We start from the raw sequence: 27,551 nt of genomic DNA on the forward strand, positions 1-27,551 counted from the left end.
AAGAAGAAAGCGCAAGTTCAGATTGAAGCGGGCGGTCGCGTATGCGTGGACGCTGTCATGTTCACTTGTAACCACAGTTACCGGTGGTCACTGATACAACAATTCAATAAATATGACGCAAATGCGATGAAGAATAAGCACATCACGTACTGATGCGAAGTTCCACGAGCTAAACAAGCGAAAATGTCTCAACCCTGCGAATCGTAACGTAATGATATCTGGAACTACGTTGTGCTCCGCAAGCTGTGCACGTGGTTGGCTTACGCCCAGTTGCTTTGGTGCTGAACGGTAGCGGTGAGATGGAGTATAGAGGACAAACTGGCACTGCGACGTCGTCGTACGCATGGGAATTCTGGGATATGTCGAATTCGGATTGGCATCGTTCGCGAAGAACCTGGACATTTCGGAGACCTGTCTGGCTACAACGCGTTCTTTGCATCAAAATGGTTAATTTCGTAGTGAAGCAGCACGTAGTAAGGAATTTATTTTCTAACATTACGCAGAAACGAGTTTTATTTAAACTTGAAAACTTCCTGCACCGATGTACGATTTTACGAAACGTAAAATGTAACGAGCGGCTACTAAACTTTGAAGGCAGACGACAAGGTCAGCGTTCACTCTGCGACTATTTGTCGTCTGTTTCTTTCTTTTGCCGTGGCGCAACGCATAGAGTTTCCTACAATACTTACTAGAGGGAACTCTGGCGCTAGTGTCTATGGGAGCTGCAACGCATGACGCTTCAGCCAGCATGGGAATGATGGGTAGTACACAAATTTGTCTAAACTTCGTTCTTTCGGCTCCGTTTGGCTCCGCGTCGGCTGCATCCGCTTTGTCGCAAAACTAAATTCAGCAAAAGTCAGTAGTTCCACTTCACCACTTTAACTTTTTTAGGCTAACCAAATCAAACCTGGTCACGAAGTTCACAGCGGTCTATTCTTTTATCCGAAACGAACGCCAAAACACGGCAATAAACAAAGCCACAAGTACGTTTGAAGCCGCAAGCACGAAGACTAGGCAAATTTGTGTACTACCCATCATTCCCATGGTAGCTGAACGATCGCAGCGCCAGAGTCCCCTCTAGTTAATTTTAGCAAACTCTATGGCGCAACGCCCCTTAAGAAGTTCGCATAGATGGTGGCGCCAGATTTCCCTCTAGGTATTACTGTGAGAAACTCTATGTCGCCATGCACGTGGGTGAAGCAAGGTGTGTGGGAAAGTGTTACTTGAAGAAATACTGTCACAATACGTCACGTCGTTGACGGCTTTAGTGACACACAGTAGAGCGCTTTAGTAGTGCCTGTTAACCGTATGGTAAGTACGGAAATACCGTGCCGTCGTGGTCGGCACGGAGTCGTCTTTAAATTTATTCGGCCGCGCGACTTGCGCATTGCGTACGGTAACGTCATAAGATGAAAGTGGTAATAGAGGTCTTGCAGTCTAAAAAGGCTACATGCCAACCACTACAGTACGTTATTGTCGTACTTACCGTAGGGTATTATGTTCACTGCTAAAACACGAAGTCTGTTCTCTTATTAAGTCGAAAGCCTTAGATGTCTCGTCCAACGCGAGAATTCACCGTCGGCGTCGACCGTCGTCCCGTGGCATCAACACGAGTGATGCAAAAAATCATCGTGACGTCGCAGGTCACCAAAATTTCTGAAATCATTATCACTTCATCGCATAACATTGTCACTTCGTCAAAGGTGGGCCGATCACGGAGGCAGTGCAAAACCAGATGAGGTCCAGCAAGCTTGTAATGCCTCCGATCCTGGAGGCAGTGCAAAATCACGTTAGGCGCAGAAAGCTTTCGGATGGGGGCGGGGGAGGATCAATACATCGACAGAAAAAAAAAGAAGATGGTTTTCACCTTCGAGTCGTCTTAGGCGAATGCATTAGGGAACCTGTGAGTTTTTGAAGAGATGGTGCCGTGGCGCACTGGTAAAAAAAAAAGTGAGGCCCAGACTCTCAAGTTGAAGTCGACTCTTCAGTCTTTTTATGCATAAATCTCGCACGCTCGCGTTCACACCGCGAACAACCGCGTTTTGAAAAAGTCCGTTGACGGAGTCTTCTTCACCGAAGAGCTGGGACACAACGAACACTCGAGGAACACAAGAAAGTCAGGGGCAGCACTTTTGTTAACACCTACAGACCAAAGCAGGTAAGTTGAAAAGAAGATAAGTTGTTAGGCCTCGGCCTAACGTACACAAGGGATTATAGAAGACCAAAAAAAAAGATGTTCCAAAAATCACCGTTAAAGCACTTCCGTACAGATGATTAACCGGCGATGCTGAAACGTGTGGATCCAGTGTTTTATCACTGCGTTGATCCTGACGATTCGTTAAAGTCTTTCTTAAGTACTGGTTACGTCTATCCAGAAATCTTAATTGATGTTTGTCGCCCGTGTGTCAAATTCTTCATTTTTAGTGGATCAGTGGCGAGTAGTGAGAATCACCCAATTTCTTTGACAGGTACGCGCTAGGAGTTTTCGCGCACATAGGACGGACGAATTTTGGTTCCGCATAGCCGTACAGCTTAGCTGTAACAACAACTAGAGAATCGCGTTATTTGGCGCATTAGCCATTTGAACACATAAATGTTATTTGCGGCGCTTGTAGTTGCGTCGATGTTCTGGCTACAGCGGTTACCGAATTACAACCTGTGCTCTTCAACAACCTCTCCCTGGTCACAATTGATTCGCGCCTTTCGCAACAGTTTTGCAACCCGAACAAATTTTTCGAGATAACAAAAAGGCGAACTGCTCTATCAAAGAGGACGTCGAGGCGCCCTCAATATTTTGTGCTAATTTCTGACAAGAGCTCTCCGGGTAATTGCATGATTTTTGAAACCCAACTGAGACAAGAGGTTAGCACTGCTATATTGAGGCTATGGCGCGTCACGCGAACGCAGTCAACGCATTCAATAGCGTATGATACGTCGAGAAATTTAGATGTCGTGTAAAACATTACAGCCAGTGTCCTATATTATATTGATATGCGACTTTTTTTGTTAAATGAACTACTTTTTTAATTAAGATCGTGAAGTGATTTTTCCAATTGTTGATAGTCATTTGGCACAAGCAAGTCACCGGTACAAGCTAGCTTGTGAATGCCACTGCCCTTAGTTCGTATGGCGGTAGATACTGTAAGACATTGCCACTAAACCAAAGTACGTGTATAATTATTGATTTCTTAGTGATGTATACTTTACCTGCGGAATATTTCAGTCATACGAAACGTGTTAACTACGGCTCTCTTGATACTTCATTTTCGCGATCGACTCCCACTCGCGAATTTAAAAGAGCGCTACGAACGACGAAATTAGTTGGGGTGACCAACAACTGTGGTTTATCAAGTGACACCTCTTAAAGAGTAATCGCCTCGTAAAACACGATTTCCTGGATATTTCTCGCTCGGCTCCTACAGTACGACTCGTGACATCGTAAGAGCAATGCCAAACAGCCTGTTTTTTTTTTTTTCTTCTCGTTTAGAGCAAGGCCTAAATATTCCAACGACTACACCTTGTCCTAGGCTTGACGGGAACGCGTGCTCATCCGTGCCGTGTAGCGACATGTGCTCGCAAAGCCGTGTTTACGTTCAAACCTTAACCGCACAAAACGTTGCCGTCCTTGCGGTGACGCTTCGAAGAGCGCAGTGCGCACACTTATCCACTGGCCACGCGGGCCACGAAAAGAGTACCACGACTCAACAGCGCAGATGTGTCCTAGCGTCCATCTTCGCTTTGGGGAACGGCGCACGTGCACTACTCAACGAGTCCAGGAAACTCGGCTTTTGGTGACGTCACTGTTGTCCGCCGTGCACGTGACGTAGACAGCAAGCGAAATCACAACAGGAGCGTACGCACAAACGAGCACGCGCATTCGTCAACGAGTCCAGGGAACATGGCTGTGGATGGCGTCACTGTTCTTCGCCGATGACGTCACTGTTTGTCCGTTGTGAACGTGACGTAGACAGCAGCGAAACCGCATTGTCACAACAAGGACGTACACAGAAGCGACATATAGTCAAGGTTTGCGACGCGTTCGCGTACAGTCACGGCTTGCCGTCACTGGTCCCGCCTCCGGAGTCCGTAGGGCTTCCGCCGTTCAGCGCGGTCGCGAATGGCGAGAAGAGACCGGAACTCGGGGTTCCCTGGAACTTGCCTCCTCTTCCGGTTTCCCCGCCGTGGTTCTGGCACCGAGGCCACCTGTGCCGGCACGGGGCAGCAAGCCGCCAGGGGACCCGCGGCTGCGGCTGGGATGGCCACGCCTCCGGCCTGGTTCATGTACGCGATGATGCGACGCAGTTCCTCCAGGGCATTGGCCTGCGAGGATAGACAGTTTCGAAGGGATAGATGTCTAGGTGAAATAAAACAAATTGACACTAGAAAGCAGAACCAGTTTAGACTTGTAAAGAAGCAGCCCAAACGTCTACACTGATCGTGTCCTAGGAGAGCAATGAAAGAAAAGTCAGGAACACTAATCAAGAGCACGCCCGATTAGCTATCGTACGCCTAACCGGCCGTATCTGTCCACAGACGGATACAGGGAAGGACCAGTAGACCTACGGATAGGCAATCCACCAGATGGATGAACAGACAGACGAAGAGAAGGATTGAATATTAGACCGACTGATGGACAGGACACCAGGCAAACCAACAGACTGATGAACGTATTGACAGAGACACAGCGACACACAGGCGTACCTTACACATACACAGACCGAAGGATGGACAGATAGACCAACCGACGGATAGACTACCTGGCGGGCACGCCAACAGGTGGATTAGCAGACAGTCCCACAGAAGAACGAACTGATAGCACAACGGACAGATAGGCCTCTAGACACACACGCCGACACCCGTTTCTTCCCTGACTCACTCTGCTCTCTTCTTGTCCCTTAAGGTTGCAGCTGTCATTTTCCTTTCCGTGGGTCGCTGCGTCGTCCTCAGTTTATGGGTGACCCTTTCCTAAGCCTCCAGATTTCTGCCCTTGATTTTAAGCGTGATTTAAGGGGTAGTTTTTGAGAGATGTTCCGAGAGGCAGAGACGCCTGCACACTTAAGCAGGTAGACCCTGAAGGACCGATAAGGAGGTGCAGATAAAGAGATGAGGACATACAGGCAGAAAGTTTAGTACGTATTTACCTGCATGAGGATGTAGTTTTTGGCGAGCAGGAGCGTGGCGATCTTGGAGAGCTTGCGCACAGACGGGCTGTGCGCGTACGGAATGACGGAGCGCAGCTCGTCGAGCGCGTCGTTCAAGTCGTGCATGCGCCTTCGCTCGCGCGCGTTGATGCTCAGCCGCATGGTCTTGGCGTGCCGGTGCTTGCGGCCCCCGGCCATCATGGCGGACGCCTGACTCGCGGGCGGCGCCTGAGGAGGCTCGGGGGTCGACGGGGCACGGTGCCGCTCACCGGGCTGGTGGCCCGGCAGACTGGTCAGGCTCGGCTGCGGCGCCGATACGGCCGCTGTGACGGCTGCGAGGGAGGGTCGTGCTCCGACGGAGACGACGGAGCCTGCGGGTCACCAGCAAGGTCAGTTTCACCCAAAAGGGCGTACTTGAAGGCCGGATGACTTTATTGGCAGCATTAAACTGTGCTAGACATTTTAAAAAGTAAACACCCTTATCAGGCTTCGCTTTAGAATACTATAAATTATTGTAACAATATATATGTGAATAGGGTAGTCTACATGTTATGGTGCTCGACTGCTGACCCGCAGGTCGCGGGATCGAATCCCGGCTGCGGCGGCCGCATTTTTTGATGGAGACGAAAATGCTTGAGGCCCGTGTACTTAGATTCAGGTGCACGTTAAAGAACCCCCGCTGGTCGAAATTTCCGGATCCCTGCTCTACGGCATCGCTCATAATCATATCCTGGTTTTGGGAGGTTAAACCCCAACACCTGTTATTATTATATTACCGATTGTCCATTTACGTGCACAGTGAAGAATTAAGAATTGCTGGGATTTTAGGTCCCATAACCACGATATGATTATCAGGGTCGCCGGAGTAGAGGGCTCCGTAAATTTCGGCTACGTGAGGTTTACTAATATCCACCTAAATTTGAGCACACGGGCCTCCAGCATTTTGCCTCCATCGAAATGCGGCCGCCGTGGCCGCTATTCGATCCCGCGACCTTTGGGTCAGCAGTCAAGCACCATAGCCACTAGACCCCCTAGGGGGTCACATTTAAGAAGTTATTATATGAAAGTAAAGGTTGCTACGCGTCTTGGTGATGCGTTTGTTTCTGGCTCAACTTATCTATCGCGTCCCCAATAAACTTCGTAAGGAAGCTGTGGAAGGGTCTTCCACAACCGTTTCATGCGGCGATGGTGAAAGTCTAAAGATGGTGGCACATCGAGTCAAAAAGCAGTAAAACAGCAGTCAGCAACGTCACCTGCATCGAAGTCACCCATATTCGCTATGAAATGTAATTATTGATTATTGCAACATAAAATATGCCTTTGTTGTACCCATTCAAAAAATCAACTGCCTTGTTTTTTTATTTCTCTATTATTCATTTTTAACAAGGTTAGCCACTATCCTATATACAGCACGTATTTTGAATCGTCAAACATTTTTTTTTTTCTAAACCATTTCGCTTCCGTGACGGAAATGATGTCAATCTGTCCTCCTTGGAGCTCGGTATAGAAGACTTTCGTGTTCATCAGCGATCACGTAATAAAGGACTATGCTAAGGTACAGCAGCAGTAAGCAGTCTCTTTTGACTATGTTTAGAATTAATGTTGTTCTGTCCTTTGCGAAAGCATTTAGAGCAAGAGGTGAACACTTCAGAGTACCGCCCCCATTTCCGCCTCAGTGACACGAAAGCGTCTGCGTTAGAGACAGATCACTACTGGTATCATATTCCAGATGCACTCTACCCGCCTTCCAAAATGGGATGGTCATCTTGGTAGTGTTCGTTAGCATATTGTTTCTAGTTATTAGCCGATCTGATCTTTTTCAAAGCATTTAGGGAGTGTTTTTACGGCTACATATGGCTTTTATCTGAGACTTCGTAAGGTCCCAAAGGGAAAGAAAACTAATGTAATATTTACTTTTAATTTCGGCAAAGTACACGCTGAGAATGCTTCAGGATCCCTGAGCTAGACATTACAGGTGTCGTGACCCATATGAAAGAGGCATCAATCGTTTTTAGATGCGAATCATCTTTTGGCGGAGTTCAAAGCGGTGGTGTGCGGCGTGACCACCCTACTGCACATGCACAAACCCTCTCCATACAGCTCCTCTCCACTCCCCCTCTCCGCTTCCCCTCTACTACCCCTCTACACTACCCCTCTGAAACGCGGGCTCGACATGCCGAAACGCTGCTTCGCATCGCCTCATGGTCCCCTTTAGCGGGATATGGCGTGACTTTTATGGTGCCGGTGGGAGATTTTTCCTGTGCGTTGTGAACAATAAAAAATTCGCAGCGTTAGCTAAAAGCCGACTTCTTCTGTCTCTCATTCCCATTAGCAGCCATTCTTTACCTCCAAGGTAGTGCCTGGTGAGATTTCTCCTGTGCGTGATTAAACAATAAAAATTTGTTCAAAACCGCCGTTGATTGATGAAATAAACCAACAAAAGACGCCAGATGTTTTGTAAAAGCAAAACGAAAGAACGCCAGATGTTTCTAAAGCAAAACGAAAAGACGCCAGCTGCTTAACGAAAGACGCCAGATGTTTTCTAAGCAATGGTTTTCTAAACAATGAAAATTCACAGCGTACATGTAAAATTAAAGTGCGCTGCAAGTCGTCATAACTCATCGAACCTTTAGTATAAACGCGCCCGATCTCACGTCGGTGATGATGTACTGGGCAGAATTCACGGAAGATTCACGGTTTACCAATGAACCTCCGCAGCTTCGCCCACTCATCATTTTTCTTTTGTAGCCATCAGTGAGTAACTTTAGTTACATTACGTCGCTTTCGACCAGTTAGGTTCCTCATGTCTAGGGCTCCGTGTTTTCGGATAAATCCGAAAAAATCCGATAAACACTCGCCGGTGAAATTATTTAGAATTCGGATTTATCCGATAAACTCCGATTTTAACGGTCAATATGACCCCGTTCCGTTATTTATCGAAAGGACGTGTTCCAGCGGTCGGTTTGGCCAATATAAACTCTACTACACGTCAACAGTATCTCGTAGACCGCACCCATCGCACAGATGGGTCACGCCTCAGTATGGCGCGACCCATCTGACGTATTCACATAAGATGTCGCAAGTCTGTTCGAACTTGTTGACGAGAATGACTGCTCAACGACAGTCGTAGAACCTCATAGATACTACGCTGCTTTCGCTGAAAAGCGGAGAAAGACAGTTGAGAGAAGCCTTTGCGATGCACTTAAGTGCACGAGTGAATCTTTTTGATACCGTGTTCAAGTCGGCGTGTTTAAAACCTAGGCGCCGATTTTTAGGTTAGTGTTTCTTGAAACTGGCGACATGAGCCAGTCGAGTGATTTGGAGAACTATCAGAGCTACGAAATCAGTAACATTGTCAAATCCCTGCCGTCTTGGAGGCTCCATACTGTCCAGTGACCAGCGCTTCGTCGCTGTACGCTGAGTCTTCTGGCTACCCCCTTTCTAGCGCAAACGTTGAAAGGGCATTTTCAAAGCTGAGAATCATCAATCGAAAGGAGCGTGCTTCCAGAAGTGCAGCAACCTAGTAAAATATGCTTGTGTCTATTACAGCAAGCTTTTAGAGTTGTGATAGGTACAAATGTAGGTGTTTTGTATTCAAGTATTTGAGCCTGTATGCATATGTATTTTTGCGTTCAAACCCTCCAGACAGCTAAACTATGCCTCGTGTGTTCAGATATCATTTATCTGAGATTTTGCAGTATTGAGAATGCAAAATTAAAGAGACGCTAAAGAGAAAAACGATTTTATTGCGATAGCAATTATATGGACAGTCTCGGCCGGTTTTTGCCGCCGCCGTCATGCACCGTATACGAATAAGGATCTATATGTGTGTATACATATATATATATATATATATATATATATATATATATATATATATATATATATATATATATATATATATATATATATATATATATATATATAAATGGACCAAAGAAAATAATTCAGAAAAATGCTTCCAAAGCGTGGAATCGAACCAGCGACATCTCTCTCCTCAGCGCGTGGCGCTAACCACTACGCCACAAAGCGCAGATCCTTCAGGTAGCTAACGGCGAGCGTTATATACACACCCTTTACCGCTGGCAGGACTCGGATACGGCAGGCGCTTAAGCGTTTCTTCATTACCAGTGAGATGGCGCGAGGAGTGCAACGGGCGCATTTAAAGGTCGTCGGCCAGCTCACTCGCTTCTTCTAATATTTGCGCGGGGAGAACCTTGCCCTTCCGCTGCCTGCTTGCGCGGTAGTTGCTGCCGGGGGGCAGATGTTTTTGCAGCGTAGCAGCGCGTCCATCACGGGCCGCTTTTCTTGCTATCGCATTCATTGATTCGCCCTTGCGGCAAAACTGCGACTTTTTTCCAGTATTACTAAAATGCTCTTTCACAATACGAAAATCACCGCGCTTGCCGCAAGAAAATGCGCAAGAACAAAATACGGGTGGCGAAGCCACCTTGAAATTCCCGCATTAATCGCCCCGACATCACACATTTCGACGGCGTTTAGTAGGGCCCGCGTAGTTTCTAATCGCTAAAAAGTAAATTGTCCTCTAATAGGGCCAGAGACTTAAGACACCAAGTTTCAACAAATTTCGTTGAGCCAACCTCACCAAAATAGGAAATAATAACTTTGAAATTCGTGACGTCACACGCGGAAATTTCGGCACGAAATTTAAAATGAAACTTTGACCCTCATGTTCTTTTCGATTATTATGCATACGATGGTATAAAAACGACATTACGTTTTCAGGGTGCAATTTATCAATCCAAACCGACTCATTGTTTTACTTTGGAGTCCCATTAAACTAAGAATTTCGGAGAAGTGGGGATTTAAGAGAAATAAACTCCGATAAAACCCAAATTTCCGCCCAAAAAATAAACTCCAAAAAACACCCTCCGAATTTCAAGAACAATAAGCTCCGAAAACACGGAGGCCTGCTAGTGTTGCATTGAATAAGTCAGCAAGGGGTTTGTACGGCTGCGTGGAGCAGCCAAAGCTGATAGCATGGACAAGCGACGCAACCTGCGTTTTATTGTTAGCAAAATATAAGTGTCACAGACACATACGGCAAGTATTCGGCTACTGGCATTGGCTGTCACACTCACCTGGGTGCAAGTGGTGTTGCGAGTGCGGGTGCATTTTGCCTCTGCAGCGCGTGATGGCCTTGTGTGGGCGACATCTCTGCAGCCAGGGTGGATGGGTGGACTGACACTACGTTAAGGAGAGTCGCGTTAGAAGCGTTCTATCTGGAGCTTCCGAGCAAAACATAAACTTTGCATCTGCACACGATATTCGCGTTATCTTATAAACAATTCGACATTCTTATGTAGTTGTGCTGAGCGAAAAAAAAAACAATTGTTGGGCCTCTGTCTCTCTAGATCTAATTTCCTCGGGACTGAAATAAAGTTCTAGTCATGTCACGTTCTTGTTAATATCCCAAAAAGACTATTTGATTATGAGGGGCGCTGTAGTGGAGGGCTGCGGAAAGTTCGACAATCTGGTCTTCTTGAACCTGCACCTTCATCTAAACACAGGGGCTTCAAGCATTGCAGTTCCATCCAAATGCGGCCTCCGCGGCCGAAATTCAATCCCGCGACCTTCGGGTCAGCAGTCGAGCACCACAACCACAAGACCACCATGGCGGATTGAGACACGAAGTACTAAGGACAAAAAAAAAACAGGACAAGTAGGGGCTCCGTTCTATGCGTCCTGTTGTATGCATCCTGCTGTTTGTGTCCTGCTCTCTCCTATGTGTCCTCTTTTTTCTTAGTTCATTCGCTCGCTCAGCGCAACCACATTAGAATGTCATAAGAACTAACCGAAGTTGAAGCTTTGCTGAACAATTGGAAACTTTCTTCGGGCTCTCCAACGCTCTTTGCATAATTCAGATATCCGTGTACTTTCTTTCACCATTTGCGTCAGGGGCGTAGCCAGAACATCTTTTCCTTGGGGTAGTCGAACTACATTTTATGTGTCTTCGCGAGTGCGTTTGTATGTGTGAATGTATATATATAGATATATAAACGTGCAAAACTGAAAATTTTCAGAAGGAGAGGGGGAGGTTGAGACCCCCAACCCCCCCCCCCCCCCTTAGATACGCCAGTGTTACTCTTGTTTCGTAGAATTGGCAAATTTTATGCATCGTAGCCCGTGAAATGATTGTGCCGATGATTCCGTGTCAAACTATGAATAGCAGGGCAGAAGCCCGAAATCTTGCGCACAACTCTTTGAAATAACTGTAGTAAGGCATTTATCTGCATGATGAATCGCAGGTCTGCATATCCAATCAGATTTTTTTGTGGAACACTCAAAAGAATGAACAATTCGGAGATAAGCATAAACTAACAAAAAAAGGCAGAAGGGTGTGCCTGGAAGCATCTCTATAGAGTCACGCTCGTAAATGGACAATCCATCTGCATTCATGGGATTATTAAAGCTTTACAAGTGAGTTGTGCTGTGGCGGTGGTGTTTTCTCGTTACTATATGTAAATACGGCATATCATATACGAAAAGAACTGCTTTTACATTGACGTATCTTGCTAGTTTATACGGCAATGGGTCACAATCGAGTGAAATATCTGCAAGCATTCATAAGACTCAATAAATTCAAAGTCAGGACAATTGCACTTGTCGAAGTGCCAGCTCCAACTTAGGCCGTTCGGTCACCTGCTGATAACTTCGTGCACTTTGTTCCGTCAGTACATGCATACGCGTACGCAGGTTCTCCACATGAGGGGGGCGGGGGGGGGGGAGGCGTGAAGATACAACGCAGTGGCCCCGCCTCCTCCCAGTGGCCGAGTCGGAAAGAAACCCAACGTCGCACTGCGTGCACATACGAATGTGGAGGGAGGACGTGGTTCCCACAGTTGCCTGCCTTTAGTGCCCGGCTTCTAGGGGGTGAAGCTGGGAAGTAAAATATTCTGAGGAGGCAACATCAGGGTTCCTCGGTCGCCATCATCGTAAAAAACTGGCATGTTCGTAAGCCTGCACTTTAAATAGATACAGATTGCATGTGACCGAATACAGGTATAGGCCTGACTAAGCGACCCTTTACATGATCGGGGGGTGGGGGCTCTCCACCCCCCCTTTCGGACGCATATGAGTACATGCATCACCATCGTCAGTACTTAGGCCCGTATTCACAAATCAACCTCACCTTATATAGCGTCTTCCTTATCGGTTCTGTGCCCTTAGTGCGCTTGATAAACACTCTAGGCAAGCATTCACAAGCCAATCCTGTAGTTATCTTTAACTTTTGGAATGCTATACCAGCCGATATGAAAGCAGCACACAACTTTTCTGCGGCCAGGAAGCGTTTCATGTTAGCCAATAGTGGTGTAGTTTGATAATTATTTATGTGCTTTTCTTTGTCTCTAAAAGTACATTGTGTAATCTAGCATATGCATTTATACCTGTTCCGTTTGTCACTGTTGGTACCGCTTGCTGAGATATGTGATATGTCTAACCACTAGTCCTGACACTAGCCAGACAGGCTATGGGACCAAAAATGTTTTTTCGAAGTTTTTGTATAACATGTTGAAAGTGGCAATAAAAAAAGAACTGTTACAATTTTCGTGCCCTTATAACGTACGTAGAGAGTACAGAAACTTAAGGAAGACATGGGCTAAGGATAAGGTTGGCTTGTGAATACGGGCCTATTAGCTTCACACTCACCGCCGAAGCATGAACTGGTGGGCGGCAGACCCATCCTGTGGGCGACGGGTCCCGGTGAGTCGTCGTCGCTTCGCAGCTCCTCGCCCCCACCGAGGTCCGCCACTTCTGCCCGGGTCGTGCCGCTGGCTGGTGGGGAGGCGCCGCCGCGACCACTGCCACCGCTGCCTCGAAGAACGGCAGCGGTCGCTGAGTCCCCGGACAGTGGGCTGCCGAAGGACGACGGGCCGTACAGACCTGGAGCATGTAGGGCGTACGGGAAGCCGATGCGAAAACCCGCGCTGGCTTCCATGTAGCGGCACTGCTCTGCACAAGACGTCTTCGAAGTCTGGACCAACGACCGCGTGCTCTTGGACGCCTTCAATTGAGGTCTTCCGGCTAGGACAACCGATGAAACGTCGTGGGTCAAGATTTTGGCGATGACTTCAGATGAAGACTCCGTTTGAAGACTCCGGCCGGTGAAGAGTTCAAGTAGACACTTCTGGCGACAACCTCGTGAGAAGACTTCCAGCGAAAGCTTGCGAACTGACGGCAAGCTCGCAGAACTGAGGCTTCCGGTTTTCGCTTTTTATTAGTCCGGAGATCTGCTTACACAGGTGACGGTCAGTAGACAGGGCACAAGAAGGACTTGACTGTATGCCGATGTTTACAACGTCGAAGAAGATTCTTCTTGTAAAGGAGATATGGCGTAGTTGTAGCTAAAGCTATCGCCGCTTTACGCGTCGTCTAAATGTGCAGCATTAAGCGATAGTTTCATTAGAGCAGTAAATCTGTTTTTCAATCTTTTGGGTCAACTACTTCTCTGATAAAGGGGAACAGCTGGACCAACTAAGTTTCTGTGATCCTGTCAAAAAGACGCCATTGTTCTTAGAGCTGCAGGGCGTCGCGAAGAATAGTATCGAACTCCAATGCGGTTAACCATCACAAATTTGAATATCAAAGTATCTTTACATGTGGTTCTGATGTTTAGGCTACCATGTTATTTATCAGGAAACCCTTGAAATGGTCACTTCAATCTGCAGTTTGGTCAAAACTTCATAATTATGGCAGAGATTAAGTGATTTTCGGCTTTCTAGAGCCTGGAGTTCTTTTGGTTAGATTGAAGGTGCTGTGTTTGATGACTGGTAAAGCGCGACACTAGTTTTAAGCTCTAGGTAATGACTGCCGATATGTTAAGATAGGTTAGCAGGGTTTAATATTAAGCCTCATACTATTCTTGCACATTCAATGAAGCGATGATTTCTATGTTGTAATGTCACTCTTAAACTGTCTGGAATGCAGGCTAATCACCGAAGCACGCAAAACAATGATAAAGACTTTCAACGAAGTTATTTTCGGAAGAACTGCTGTACCGACAGCAGAAAAATCCGAGGATTAAGAAAATTAGCGGTTGCGATGAAGTGTGTTGCAAATTTTAAGGCAGTTTGCAGAAAGTAAAGGCCAAAATTCTGACGTAGCCTTTCTAAGAATACGGGAGATATCAGTCGCAGAATACGCGATGCTGTTGTCCTCCCTAGTTTAACCTTTTATAGCAACCCTTCCGATCAGGAGCAACGGATAAGATGAAATTATGAACATCGAGTTTAGCAGAACGTTAATAATTTCTTCGGACGCACAAGTCCGGAAACACTAGTACTAGTTTGTGCTGCTATTGCCTTTTAGTCTGCACGTGTGCTGATCGCAAGTAGATTCAGCAAGATGATTTCCAAGAGAAACTCTAGTGTCCAGTGTCCCATGTTGTGTACAGCACCGGTATGAAATTTCCTTTCCGTTCAAGTTTTTCCTTAGCATTCAGCTGACTCACGGAGCATCACCATCCGTTTGACAATTCATTAGTTTCTTTTACAGAACGCGGGTTATCCGAAATAAATTGCAAGCGATATTCAAACTACTCACCCATTAAATTAACGAGAGACGAAAACCTTTGGTACTCCACGCGAATAGAAGTTAGTAAAGATTGCTGCTCAAAAATTGTAACAGAACAGCGGATACAATTGAACGCTTATGTGCGGCATAATCTTTTCTTGGTTCTTCAGCTACTACTTTTCCGATGATACGTATTAATACACAGGCTACCTTTCCCGACCTGAGACTCTTATCTGAACATATATCACACCGTTTCTATCAAGCCGAGGCAGTCTTTGCGTGTTCAGACTCCGTACAAGTTTTTTGGCTTCCAAGCTAGGGGTGTAGTGTCATCCCCTTTCAGAAACGAATTTCACTGACAAACTGTTGCCTGGCTTCGAAGTTTCACTCCAAGCATTAAATTATGTGCTCTTGTTCTTGATCTTTCACCTTCAATCTACATATAAGTTGATATCACGAGCTCTGTGCAAACAGTTCCTCCTGTCTCATTCTTCATGGGTGGTTTCGCTTGTGAGTCCGCTTGCAACGACAAAAACATCACATTGTAGCCGCCGCGAGCATTACAGTTTATCTGTTTCGTTCATTTAGCCACATTTTGTTTTATAAGGATGCGCTTCATCTTCAACCTCACGTGATGTTGCGATACTGTGCCAACGATCGGGAAATTCATCTGTTCCCTCGGGAACGTGGTGATCGCTATCGCCACAAAGGATCGGTGGCAAGTTTGCAGTGTTTCTGACTTCGTTGCCGGCGGCTGGTAGGAGGCGCCGGTAGATGAGTGAATCTGTAAGGCATCAAAATGTGGAAGTAGATTCAGTACAGGAAACTTACTACCTATTAATGTGAAGTGCTAGCTTTGTGCAAAGTTTGTACATGACGTCAACAGGAGTTGACACAGAGTCTACGGTGCGTAACGGCAACAAGAAAATACTTACGAAATGCTATAAATCGATCAGTTAGGTTTCAAAACCTGGAAGTTCTTCATAAAGGCCTCTTCTGTAAACTACATCTCCCAGAAGTTCAAGATTTTATGCAGCTGTTTGTAAAAAGATCATTGAAGGAAAACCACAGCAATCGTAATCTCTGGTGAGCAAGTACAGTTCCTTCACGAATCCTGAGTAATTCGCCGTCTGGATACTGAAAAGCTATCGGGAAACGTTTTAGCCCACCTCCGCTTGTAATTGTAGTGCAAATTGTCGTGAATCAAATTTCGCTTTCTGACACGTAACCGAAACGTCGATTACAAGAAATATTAACTTGATCATAAGTACTCATATGTACTCATATCATAAATACTCATTGCAACGTTTGATAAAACACCTGGTATGCTAATGGTTGTTCAGTAACAGATATCGTTAGATTGTGTAAATATGCAAGACATTCACTTACCGGCTGTCGATCCCTTGCATGAAGAGAAGCGAGGTACAATCAGGCGCAATCCAGAAATCCTGGTTTTGTTGGAAGTACGCTTTGTTTTCGAAGATTCGCTAGGCTGTTTTGAAGTAGCTGTACACCGGCGGCAGCCATCGATTCAGTTCACGGTATCGGGGTCCCAGTAAGAGCAAGAAGCGTTCGATGTTGGATCCATAACGCGATTTTCACACGACACCATCGTCGATTTTCTTCACGATGCAGCTCATTACCGACCGAGATGCTAAGTACCCCTTGTCATTCATCGACGACGCGATGCTTCAAGCACGGCACAAAAGAATCCTGCCCTCATCCTCGCCGTCCATCGTTGCAACCTGAATTGTTCTCACATTCACCGACACTTTACGCACCGCGAAATAAACAAAGAAAGCAAAGAACGTTGAAAGAAAAGACGCGAGAGTTGATCGACAAACTAACAAACAAACCCTCTCGATCCGGGCAGCAACGTCGCAGGTTCACTTGACGGCGACCATCGCGAGCACAGCGCCTCCACGCGAGGCTACGTCAGCTCGACGTCGCTCACACTTCGCCACTGAACATGCGGGAGTTGCTGGGAAGGGCGCTTTCCGGGAGCAGCAAACCAGACAAGTTTTTCGGGGGTAAGGGTGGGGTGGGGGCATCCTCTCGAGGTCTGAGAGAGGGTGAAGGAGGGTGGGAAAGGCGAAGGGTGGCCGAGCCAACCCCTCGCCGGTGGTCCACCGATTGACACCTCCCCGCAAGTGCACCCTTGTACTCCCCCCCCCCTTTTCCCCAAATCTATCTTCCCCCGTTTTACTTTTCTTCTGTCATTTATCTTTTGATTTTACGTACCCTCTTTCTCATTTCTTTCCTCCTTGCATCCTTGTCCCGGTCGCAGTCATATCTCTTCTCTTTGTTTTCTTTCTGATCTTTGCGACTCCCTCTCCTTCGTCCCTGCCTTTCAGGCCGTCCCGATTTCGCTGCTGTGCTAACGCGGGAGCATCCCTTTTCCTTCTTCTGATTATAGCTTCCACTTCCTCCCATCTCTGCTCACTAAGACTATCTTTCCCTAAATCCCATCCCCGATCATGTCAGCCTTATTTGCAACACCGTTACCGATGAGCCATATCCTCTTGCGCTTCCCATTTATGAGCACTTCCCGTTATTAATTAGCATTCAAAAGGCCTTCTTTTTTCCCTGCTAACACTTTATGGATCTCCGCTTTTCAGGAGCTTCGCGATGTAACTGCCACCAAGGCTTCCGATTAATTTTGTTGTTTGTAGGCGGTTGTGCTTTTTTTGCACACTGGAGAAGGGCCACAGTCCGGAATAGGGCAGGTGCTACAATAAGTTCATTGTTTCAAAGTCGCACGAAGACATACCGAATTTGAATATAATAATAATATCTGGGGTTTTACGTGCTAAAACCACGATATGATCGTGAGGCACGTCGCAGTGGAGAACTCGGCGAATTTTGACCATCTGGTGTTGTTTTACGCGCATCTATATCTAAGTACGCGGGCTTCTAGCGTTTCGCCTCCATCTAAATGCGACTGCCGCGGCTGGTATCGAACCCGCGACTTTCAGATATTGGTATAACACTCCGAGCTATGTCACCTCGCTATAACTAGTTCCACTCGAGCTGTAAGCTTAGGATTGCTACAGACTAGACTTCCACGCAACACTTTAGATACATCCGCATTTAGTACGTATGGATGCTAGAATTACGGGATTTCTGTCCCTAAAACACTGCACTCTTTATAGCCTCCAATCGTCGTCAAAAAAAAAAGCACGATGCTCTTCCGTTACTAGCATCCGCTATAATTTTGATTACAACTACTAAACGCAGCAAACAATACAGTTAGAGCTCGCATTTCGGGATCTCGTAATCTATTCGATGGTTTCAAGCAGGGGCGTAGCCAGAAACTTTTTTCGGGGGGTTCCAACCATACCTTATGTATGTTCGTGCGTGCGTGTGTGTGTGTGGGTGCATATATACGCAAGCAAAACTGAAAAATTTCGGTGGGGGTTTAAACCCCCCCCCCCTCTTGGCTACGCCCCTGGTTTCAAGCTTCCACCGCCTGGCCAGAACAGCAGAGAGAACTGCGACGTCGTTCTTTTCTTCCCTACGCTATTCTTTCTTCCTTCTCTGCATCTTCACCATACTGATCTTCTTTTTCTCGTTCGTCACACATCGCGTTTCTTTCGGGAACACCAAATGAAAAACGCTTTCCCCGACAACTTTTTGTTTCCTTTTCTTTCCTTAAACTCTCGATGTTTCCCCTCTCCATCCCCTCGTCGCCGACAAGAGAACAGTCGATTGATCTTGTTCTTCGGAGACCCCTCTCTGCTTCCTTTATCTACTTTTGGCTGTCGTTATCGTTGCAATAGATGAGCAACTGGGGAGGGAGAAAGGCGCTTTCGGTAGCGCCTAGTGGGGGAAAGGGGAAACAAATTCCCTATTCCCCCGTTGCTCTTTCTCCTCGCCTCATTCCTTCTCTATCATCTCTTCCCTACTCCACCACGCTGTCCGCCCCGGTCTCTCGATTTCTTTTTCTCTCGGGAAGCCTCCTTCTCGAACCAATGGGGAAATGCGCACGCCTCCCGAAGGATCCCTTTATTCCTGAGGAGCCGCGGGCGGAGTCTTGGCCCGGGGTTCCTTTCGCAGCGCCAGCGAGGGAAGGCGATATCGGTCGTGGCGATCCCGCCCCTCGTCTCGACCGACCCGTCCCGGGAGTGGCTCGTTTTCTTTTCGTGGCAGAAGCGGGGCCCACGCTTTCCCCTCCCTCCTCCCCAGCACTTTCGGGAAAGCGACGAGGAAGAAGAGGGGAGCGAGGGATCTCTTCGAGCTAGCAGCGATCGAAGTAGTTCTCCCTCCGACGAAGATGAGGAAGGAGAGGATTGTCGTCACTTCGCAGGAGATTCGGCAGTCGGTCACGTGATGGGAGTCGAGGTGAGGGCAGTGGGGAAGAGGACTGACATTAACGCTTTGTTCTTGGGGAAAAGGGGGAAGCATTCCCGTTTGGGCCGTCCTGGAGCGTGAGAGCCCGGCGGGCGTAGCGCTGCTAATGTCTTTACTTTTTAATGCCCCGCGCGTCTATGCCTTTCTCTCTTACTTGTTTTTGCACTTCTACGTTTCTCTACTTTATTGCTTTACAACTCTAGAAGATTTTGCATGTGAGAATTCAAGCTGAAATGCGGAATGGAGTCGGCAAGAAGCGATGGTTTGCTTTTGGCGACTTCCTGGTTGCCTCGTAAGCTTAAAGAAAAGCAATATTGAAGGATGGTTGCTTGCTGGGCTAGTTGGTTCATGTCGACGAGTGGCACAGCACTCTGTCTCTGTTGTCGTTCTTTCCTGTTTTACGCGCTGTGCCACTGGTCAATATTGAAGCCTACAGAAATAAAGAAATGAAGATGATGTACAGGGTCGACCACATCTAAGCTGAACACCTCATTAGTATTCAAATCGGTAAAACTACAACGTTTCTTATACTTCACGGGTGCAATGCCCATTATAGAACGTCTGATCATGGTGTCGACAAACACACTAATGATTTTCCGAATTATGTACTAAACAACAGTTTCAATGAGGTCTTGAATACTAATGAGGTGTTCAGCTTAGATGTGGTCGACCCTGTACCTTATGGTGATCAGCAAAAAAAAAGAGGGGGAGAGAGAGATTCGCTAGAGCAGAACGGTTCTATTCAACGTACGTTACAGTACCTGCAGTTTGGAAAAGAACATGAAACTAATGTTTAGAAAAGACGATGGACAAGAGCTATGGATAAGAGCACAGTATAAGTAGGCGATGAAAAATCCTTGCACACGGGTTATCGCTGGAGCCAAGGTGATCTTGTCTTCTTCAAGGCAGCAACTATAGGTTACTGGACGCATACGGCGACTTGTCGAAAGAAAGCAAAGCTTAGAGGCCATTCCTTCCTGCAATAGGAAGGGAAGGAGGACAACAAAGAATAGCATGCTAGGATGAAAATTAAACACAATTAAAGAAAGGCCCCAGTAACGTAACATTTTCTATTACAATAAATCAGGATGCTATTTTTAACGATAAGAACGAGAAACGTTTACCACTGCTTTCTGAAAACAATGCTCCATATCCTCGGAGAAGGACTGCACAGTTATAATATTATTTAGATAGCGCAACAAAACATGGACGCTAGGAGAAACGAAGAGGATGCGACAAGAGCTAACTTTCAACAATGGCAATTTTATTTCCGGGATTGGTCTTACTTATACGCCCAAAAAAAAAAACCACGTGCAATGAGTGCCTTTGCACCCTTCAGTCCGTATTACCAATCGCAATCTGTTATATTTCGTTTAATACCGCAGCGACGTTCTCAATGGAGAGAAGCTTGGGCAGTGTAGCTTCTGACAGATTGGCGTCTGACGTCACCCTAACGTCACACGGCACCCAACACCTGGCACGCGTCATCATTCTCCCTACACCCCCCGGGGGTGTGTGCGAAGCAGTTTTAAATAGTATTTAAACTAGCGCGACGTCATTCGAGGCTTGGTGGTGGCCGGGAGCCTGCTATGCGGGTTTGATGCAGAAAGGCAAGAGGGGGGGGGGATGTGAGGGAGCGAGGTTGGGATATGAGGATGGGGGGTTGGGGAGGTGAATTTGGTTCCGGGAGTGGTGTTGGGTGCGGGGAGCCGAGAGAGACTTATTTGCGAGTCGCGCCACGGTCGTGATTTGGTGGTCTGTGAGTGGGGGATATCCCGGGGGTCGCAATCGCGTCAAACGCTCCCCTGCGTCCAACTCGCACGGTGCTGAAACTCGAATGCCGCAGCGGTTCGGTTTTGCGGCGGCCGACTATAAGTCCCGTTCCAGAACGACGTTTCCGCAGTGAAGAACGTCCTTGTTCCAGATGCGTCATGCGTAACAGTATTACCAGAGAATTTGTTGGTGGGCTAATTGGTTCATAATGCTAAAGTGCAGAGCGCAAATTCGGTATAGGACATGTGCTGTGTGTGCTCTTCTACGTCCCGCACCGAATCCGCGCTCTGCAGTTTAGCATGCGCAGTAGTGTTCGTATTAGCCACACCTTTTGTGATAGGGCATGAAAAAAAAAAGTCTCATTTTCCGAGGCAGTCTATTTCTTTGGCTCTCAAAACCTCTCATCCAAGCATGTCACCATATCTAGACGTTCAAGGATGCAACAGAGTAGGGTCATCAGCTGCGAAATCCACAAAAGGAATGGACAAATGTTGCTTCTTCATATTGAAAATTCCCTCAGATGAACGCTACAGATAAACGATTCCTTCAGAACAACAGAATAGACTGTACCCCCCTGCCCCACTTTTTCCCCGAAATTACTGTAATCAAACAGAATAGCGTCTCCAGATAAGCGGTTTTCTTCTATATAATATATGTCAACGTGATCGTATGTGTAGATATCAGTTAAACGCTGATTCTCCAGAGCAACGGCTCCTTCAGCCTGATTTTGTGACATGCTCAGCGGTGTGATCATTCCGTCTTCTCGACAGTGTCTGACAGTGCCTGCCTTTCCTTCATTTCCTTCCTCCTCCTCCTCCTCCTCCTCCTCCTCCTCCTCCGTCTTCTCGACGGAATACTGTACTTAGAAAATTGAACAGCCTTACTTCCGTTTCCGCTCACTCGGCAAAGAATTTCTTCTAAAACTTCAGAACTAAATGCAGACTAACTAGACGAACGTTTTCTCCACATTGTTCCTGAAGTCGCAACAAGCTTCTGCGCACATGTGAGTTGCTTTACCGAGCTTCGCTTTGTCAAATCGTTGCCAACAAGATAAACAAGCCATCCTTTATACCGGCAGTGGTGTCCTAGTGGTTATGGTGCTTGAGTGGTGACCCGAAGGTCCATCGAATCCTGGCCGCGGTGGCCGCATTTTAGTGGAGGCCAAATGCTAGAGTGCAGTTTGCTTATATTTAAGGGCACGTTAAAGAATCCCAGGTGGTCAAAACTTGCGGAGACCTCCACTACGGCATCTCTCACAATCATATCTTTGTTTTGGTATGCGAAACCCCAACAATTATTATAATTAAACAACCGTTCATGCCTGCTTTCCCGCAGCATTACGGATCAGTGGGCCTAGACACAAAGTCTCATTTTCTACTTGCATTTAGTCTATGATTTCTCCGCGTACGTCCCCACGAAAACTGGTATCAGGCGCGACTCCCCGGTTAAGTCGCCCATGGCCAATTGTGACGGACAAGAACAAAAAGAAAACAGGAAAAAAGAATCAAAATTCACCACGCTCGCGGCTCCCTGCCGATACGATCTGTCGGTACCACGCACAATGCGGCACTTGGCCGATGGAAGTCACCTAATACGCTTGCATTTTGCACGGACTTTTGGGCACCCCGACTCGAGCGGTGGCTGTAGGGGTGGTTTCGAAGCACGGAAGACAGACGCCCGTCGCTTTCAGCGGTCGGTGTTACTTTGCGCATGCGTGACCTCGAATGGAAGAACCAGCGCCACGTCACGGCGTACCGAACATGACACAGCATAAAGAAAAGAATCAACCCACGGACACGGTGACAGAAGGGGGCGGTGTGTGCAGTTCTGACCGCAGACACGCATCTGGCCGTAGCATAGACTTACTGCAATGTTTACTAGCGGGAACTGTGGCGCTGCGATCGCTTAGCCACCCTGAGAATGACGTATAATACATGGATTTGCCTAGTCTTCGTGCTTGCGGCATCGAACCCACTTGTAGCTTTGTTTATTGCTGTGCCCTGGCTTTTGTTTCGAACGAAAGAATGGATCGTTGTAAACTTTGTGAGGTGGTTTGGATTGATCAGCCTAAAAGGGTCGAGGTGGTGAAGTGCAACTGCTGAACGTTTGTTGAACTTGGTGAACTTCGTTTTGTGACAAAACGGCTGCAGGCCGCACGTAGCCAAACGAAGCCGAAAGAACGAAGCTTAGGCAAATCTATGTGCTGTCCATCATTCTCATGCTGGCTGAAGCGCCATGCGTTGCCGCTCCCATTGACACCAGCGCCAAATTTCTCTCTAGTATATTAATATGTAACTACGGTATGTAGGGTAGTCTCAAGTGTGTTCAACGATATATCGACCGAGTTCGACTCAATGTCGGCGCATGCTCACAGTAGCTTAAAGAAGCTATGAGGCAGTTGATAAAACAATACCGTGCTCTTTCCGTACACAAGAGGTAGCCATGTGACAACATTTTGGTGTTCTCGGTACAAAAGCGTTTATCTGAACCCTGTGTTTTCGTGCTTTCTTTTTACTAAGGTGTTTTCCTGTTTGAGTGACTGTGCATTTGTCGAAATACTTAGTGAAGGCGCTCAAAAAAGGACCGTGGTCTGCCTCACTCAACAAATAAAGGTCCTTATTCAGTTTTTCATATTGCAATATCCACTGATATTTTTGAGGTTCGTACTAACTCTCCACTACTAACTCTCCACTACTCCCCCACGGCGTTAAAGAACTCTGGCGAGAGTAATACAGTCGCTCTACCCTCGCAGTACTCCCTCTACATCAGTCTGTGTACTTATGATTCGCCCATCGTTAACTGAATATCTAGTCGCTTTTGTGCCACTAAACTAAGACTGTAACTAACTAAATGTAGAGTAGCTGCACGAATAAAAAAGTCGATGAATGCGTGATGTACTCTACAGCAAATCGAGCCGCAGCCATGCCGTACAAGCATCCCGCAAGAAACACCTTCCTTCCCCTTTAATCTCTTAAATTTTACAGCGATAACTCCTCAGACAACACTAGGAGTCCCAAGGTTTTCCGCGCCAGTCGCACGCATGATGATTATCATGGTAATATTTTATCATCACCTTATGTCATTCGCGGAGGAGGCCATCGAAAAACTCTTGTCAGAACACAGGATTTGATACAGAGTCCCCAATGTGAGAGTTGTAGACGTTTCCATGCCGTTGTGGTGCAGTTGCCCATTGTTTACACTCATAGCATCCTTGTTGTTGTTCCCAGGATTCAGTCATCATTGTCGTGCGTGTGTACAGATTTCGGTGGCGGCAGCGGCGGCGGCATAATTCGCGAAAAACCCGGCGTCCGCGAGAGTACAGAAATGAGGCCCTGGCAGGTACGCCGGTCCCATGCGCATTTGTATGTGCCGTTTTTCTATAATTGATGCTCTCTCCACAGTCGCCTTGTCGGTGGTCAGCAGTTTCTGATATGGCAATCTGATCTCTTATCGAGGACACTTGCCATTTCACGTTGCCACATTTCACTATTGCATTTCATTGTTTCACGCATGCCTTTCGTTGTTGCCTGTAGCGACAGAAGCGTTGCGCTGCTGAGCACGTGGGTGAAGGTGCGATTCCCGGCAGGTAGGAATGGAAAAGTTGGGAGGTAGCACTGCGCCATTGGAAAGAAAGAAAGAAAGAAAGAAAGAAAGAAATCAGCTCAGGCCAAGCTCCCCTTGCCCACATTTCGCGTCATGAGAAAGGCTCGCTATTTTCTTATTTTTGTATCACCGATCCTGTAAAACTCTTTTTACGCGTATGTGCATTTTTTAGTCATACAGCCAGCAATTTATTAGTTGCCGGTGAAGCTTCGCGACTCATCCCGTTGACAGCCTCCATCATCCACTGAGAAACACGTGGGAAAACGCACTGTTTACAAAGCCTCGTTTCCCTCTTGACACCATGTAACTCTCAAATCTCTTTAATCAGAACGGCTCTAAATTTCAAAACTGAAAGCGGGCAGAAACCTTTAGCAAGATGACTGTATAAGTCAAGCTACGACGGCACACTTCGCTGCGACGTACCCGTTTAACGAACAAAACGTGTACGATCTAGCGATGCTGAGAGTACAATTTGAAGAAAAGATAGTAATGTATATATAAGTGAACGTTTCTGCTTGTGTCAGTGATAATCGCTTTTAAATTTCGCCTTATTTAGGTGGTGCTGTTTTTCTCGCTCGGCAACTGATTGACGTCATTCCCATGGGTCGGGGCACACGAGTGACAAATTAATTAGGCTGCCTTCTTCCCATAGGCTTATTTTTTGTTTGCTGGCGTTTGTGAGTATTTGAACGCTTCGATCCCATACAGTCAACACAACTAAGGAAAAACTGGGGAACATTTGTTTCGTTGTACAGTTTTGAAGAAAAATCACCGTCATAAAAAGACAATTCAGGTGAGTTTGATCAGTCATCAGTCTAATACCATTCGCATAAATTTTAGTTCGGTACGAGCGTTCGTAATCTCGAATACAGAAGGTGCTGTGCTCATTACTTGATTCGCACTTCCCACTAGAATCGACTATTTAAGAGGAAGAGAGAGAAACAACTTTAAAAAAAAGGTTCCCTGGTTACTGTAGGTGGAGCCCCTCGTCCAGGACCTTCATCATTGCGTCTCGCCGGGCCTGGTGAAGTATCGCCAAGTGGCTTCCCAAGTCCAGTTTGAGTCGCGCACCACGACCAATTTACGAGTACGTCCTTAACTATAGCGGCAAGACGGCGTCTGCAGGCCGCTGCGTGCACTGTTAGGTCATGTATTCGAGTGTCGGGAGTAGAGGCTCACCACGGACATCTGTCACTGTGTTTTTCAAAAATGTCTTGACTATCGGAACATTTTCAACTTAATGAAATTCAGGGCTATAACAATATTCAATAAAGTAAGTCCCTCCTGCCATACTAGACTGATCGGGCCGTCTGTTATACCTGATGACAGTGCATGAACAAGGACCTCGCGTTTATTCCCGAACACGCTCTAACGTCATTCCCCTCACCAGAAGCCATGTGGCGACGCATTCGGGATGCCGTACTTTTACCCACCGCCACTACAGCCCTCCCGCGCGCGCACGTACGCACGCAAGTGAGGTTTTAACAAGTTTGGGAAAGGGGGAAGAAAAGGCAGCCGCACAAAGGTGAGGGAGAGAGGGGTGAGCACAATCTGTGTTGGGGGCGGTACGCAAACGAGCTCGCTCAGGTCGGGAAGTTGAGAGGTGCGACCTCTCGCTGTAGTTCCGTACAGCACTGCTGAAGGCGTATAATACAGCCCGAACTAATCGGGGAACGCGAGCACCTGATGCTCGTATGCATTGACGCGCGTTTTTGTGGTCTTGTCGCCCGCTCGCATACTGGCGCGGAGTCCTCTTATCACAGACTTCCAGCGCACCGAACTTCAACAGACGAAAAGTGGAACTAAATCTTCCATCAACGTTTTCCACTGACATGTCGTCATTGGTATCGTTTAGGCTATGACGGTATACAGTTGATGCAATCAAGTTCAATGTTACAACAAGAAAAGCTTGCGACACACTCGTGCCACGAGAACGACCTTTTGTGCAGTCTCATTTATTCTATCGCGTGCGCGCGTTTTGCTAGCCTTCCTTTCCCTACGAACTTGCTCGGTTTCCCGTCGTTCTAAGCGACAAGTTCGTGATTCGTATGTAATAAATGTCGCAAAAAAAATTGCAGATTTTTCTAAGCTGGTAGGCGGCACGATCGCCGTGGCTAGGTCGTTGGAGCTGTTTCACATAGAGAAACGCTTAAGTTAGACGCAACTGGGCTTCCAGTCAAAGTGGATGTACAGTATGGTCCCCTTTAAAGGGGAACACTCGGATGTGCACATTTCAATCTGCTGGCCCCCCTAACTGCGAGCGGAAACGTAGCTCGTGCACGGCACGAGTCTGACCAAAGAAGTAAGAACTGTGAACACCGTTATTCTTAAGAAATATACCCCACTATGCTGTTTTTGCAAGAGAACGAAATCCGAACATGCCTTGAACGCAAGTGTTCCCTTTAACAGTGAACCCTTCTGTGCATTCGCGAAACTCGCAGGGCGCAGCCTCGACAGGCCCCGTAGCTGTGAACAACGCTGAACGGAACTACGAAGTGAATCGGGATGCGTACACTTTACCACCAACAACTTCCCGCACTACGTGCACCGCGTAGTGAAAAGCCAGCCGCCTCGTTCCTCCTTTCCCCACCTCGGTATCCCTATTTCCCGTTTCCGCACCCCGCCGTCGCCGCGCCATATGGCAATCCACGTTTCGGACGCCGAGCCATCGTCGTCGGTATAGGTGGATTGGAGGGCGCAGCCCCCTCCCCCTTTCACCTCCCCATGCTGCCTGCGGATGCATGCTACATCGCCACATGTGCGCTGCGCGTGTAGTTACCGTCGCCGCCCGTGCCGTATAGTTACAGAATGGAAACCAGAGAAGGAATATGCATGACAACAGTGGGAGGATAAAGGTCGAAAGGGCGATCAGCTTTGGTACGTGGGATAAGAATGGGGAAGCGGTGGTTCCTTTGTTGAGCCGCCATAGGGAAAAGAGGATTGAATGTGATCGTCACGGAGGACCATGTATACGTAACGATGTATATGGTATGGACTGGGCATGCGTCAGTGAGCCCTAGGTGCCCTCTCCATAGTTAAAAGGGAGTTTCTAAATTGGGCCCTGACGAGGCTTGAATATGACGGCAGCGGATCTCCCGATTAGGGAGAGAGTAGAGGGGGGGGGGATAGACCGTCTGTCGTCGGGATCGG

At 47.2% G+C, this 27,551-nt stretch overlaps 1 protein-coding gene across 1 annotated transcript; it reads right to left on the reverse strand.

The window, feature by feature from the left end:
• Positions 1-1,996: 1,996 nt before the first annotated feature.
• Positions 1,997-16,634, reverse strand: LOC119407270 (class E basic helix-loop-helix protein 22). The gene is made up of 5 exons (XM_037674159.1): positions 16,065-16,634; positions 12,813-15,459; positions 10,244-10,349; positions 5,142-5,512; positions 1,997-4,320 (listed from the first exon to the last, which is right to left on the reverse strand). The coding sequence occupies exons 2-5, from the start codon at positions 13,053-13,055 to the stop codon at positions 4,063-4,065; spliced, it is 978 nt and encodes a 325-aa protein (XP_037530087.1). The 5' UTR covers positions 13,056-15,459; positions 16,065-16,634; the 3' UTR covers positions 1,997-4,062.
• Positions 16,635-27,551: the final 10,917 nt, after the last annotated feature.

Source organism: Rhipicephalus sanguineus, chromosome 10 (genome assembly GCF_013339695.2).
Source record: "Rhipicephalus sanguineus isolate Rsan-2018 chromosome 10, BIME_Rsan_1.4, whole genome shotgun sequence".
Taxonomy (NCBI): domain Eukaryota; kingdom Metazoa; phylum Arthropoda; class Arachnida; order Ixodida; family Ixodidae; genus Rhipicephalus; species Rhipicephalus sanguineus.

Bases quoted from the DNA above. Each gene is read 5' to 3' on its own strand.
- LOC119407270 (XM_037674159.1), bottom strand. From the start codon at position 13,055: ATGCTCCAGGTCTGTACGGCCCGTCGTCCTTCGGCAGCCCACTGTCCG. The intron at 5,513-10,243 runs GTGAGTGTGACA...GGTGACCCGCAG, and splicing joins GCAACACCACTTGCACCCAG to GCTCCGTCGTCTCCGTCGGA. The intron at 4,321-5,141 runs GTAAATACGTAC...CTATCCTCGCAG, and splicing joins AAAACTACATCCTCATGCAG to GCCAATGCCCTGGAGGAACT.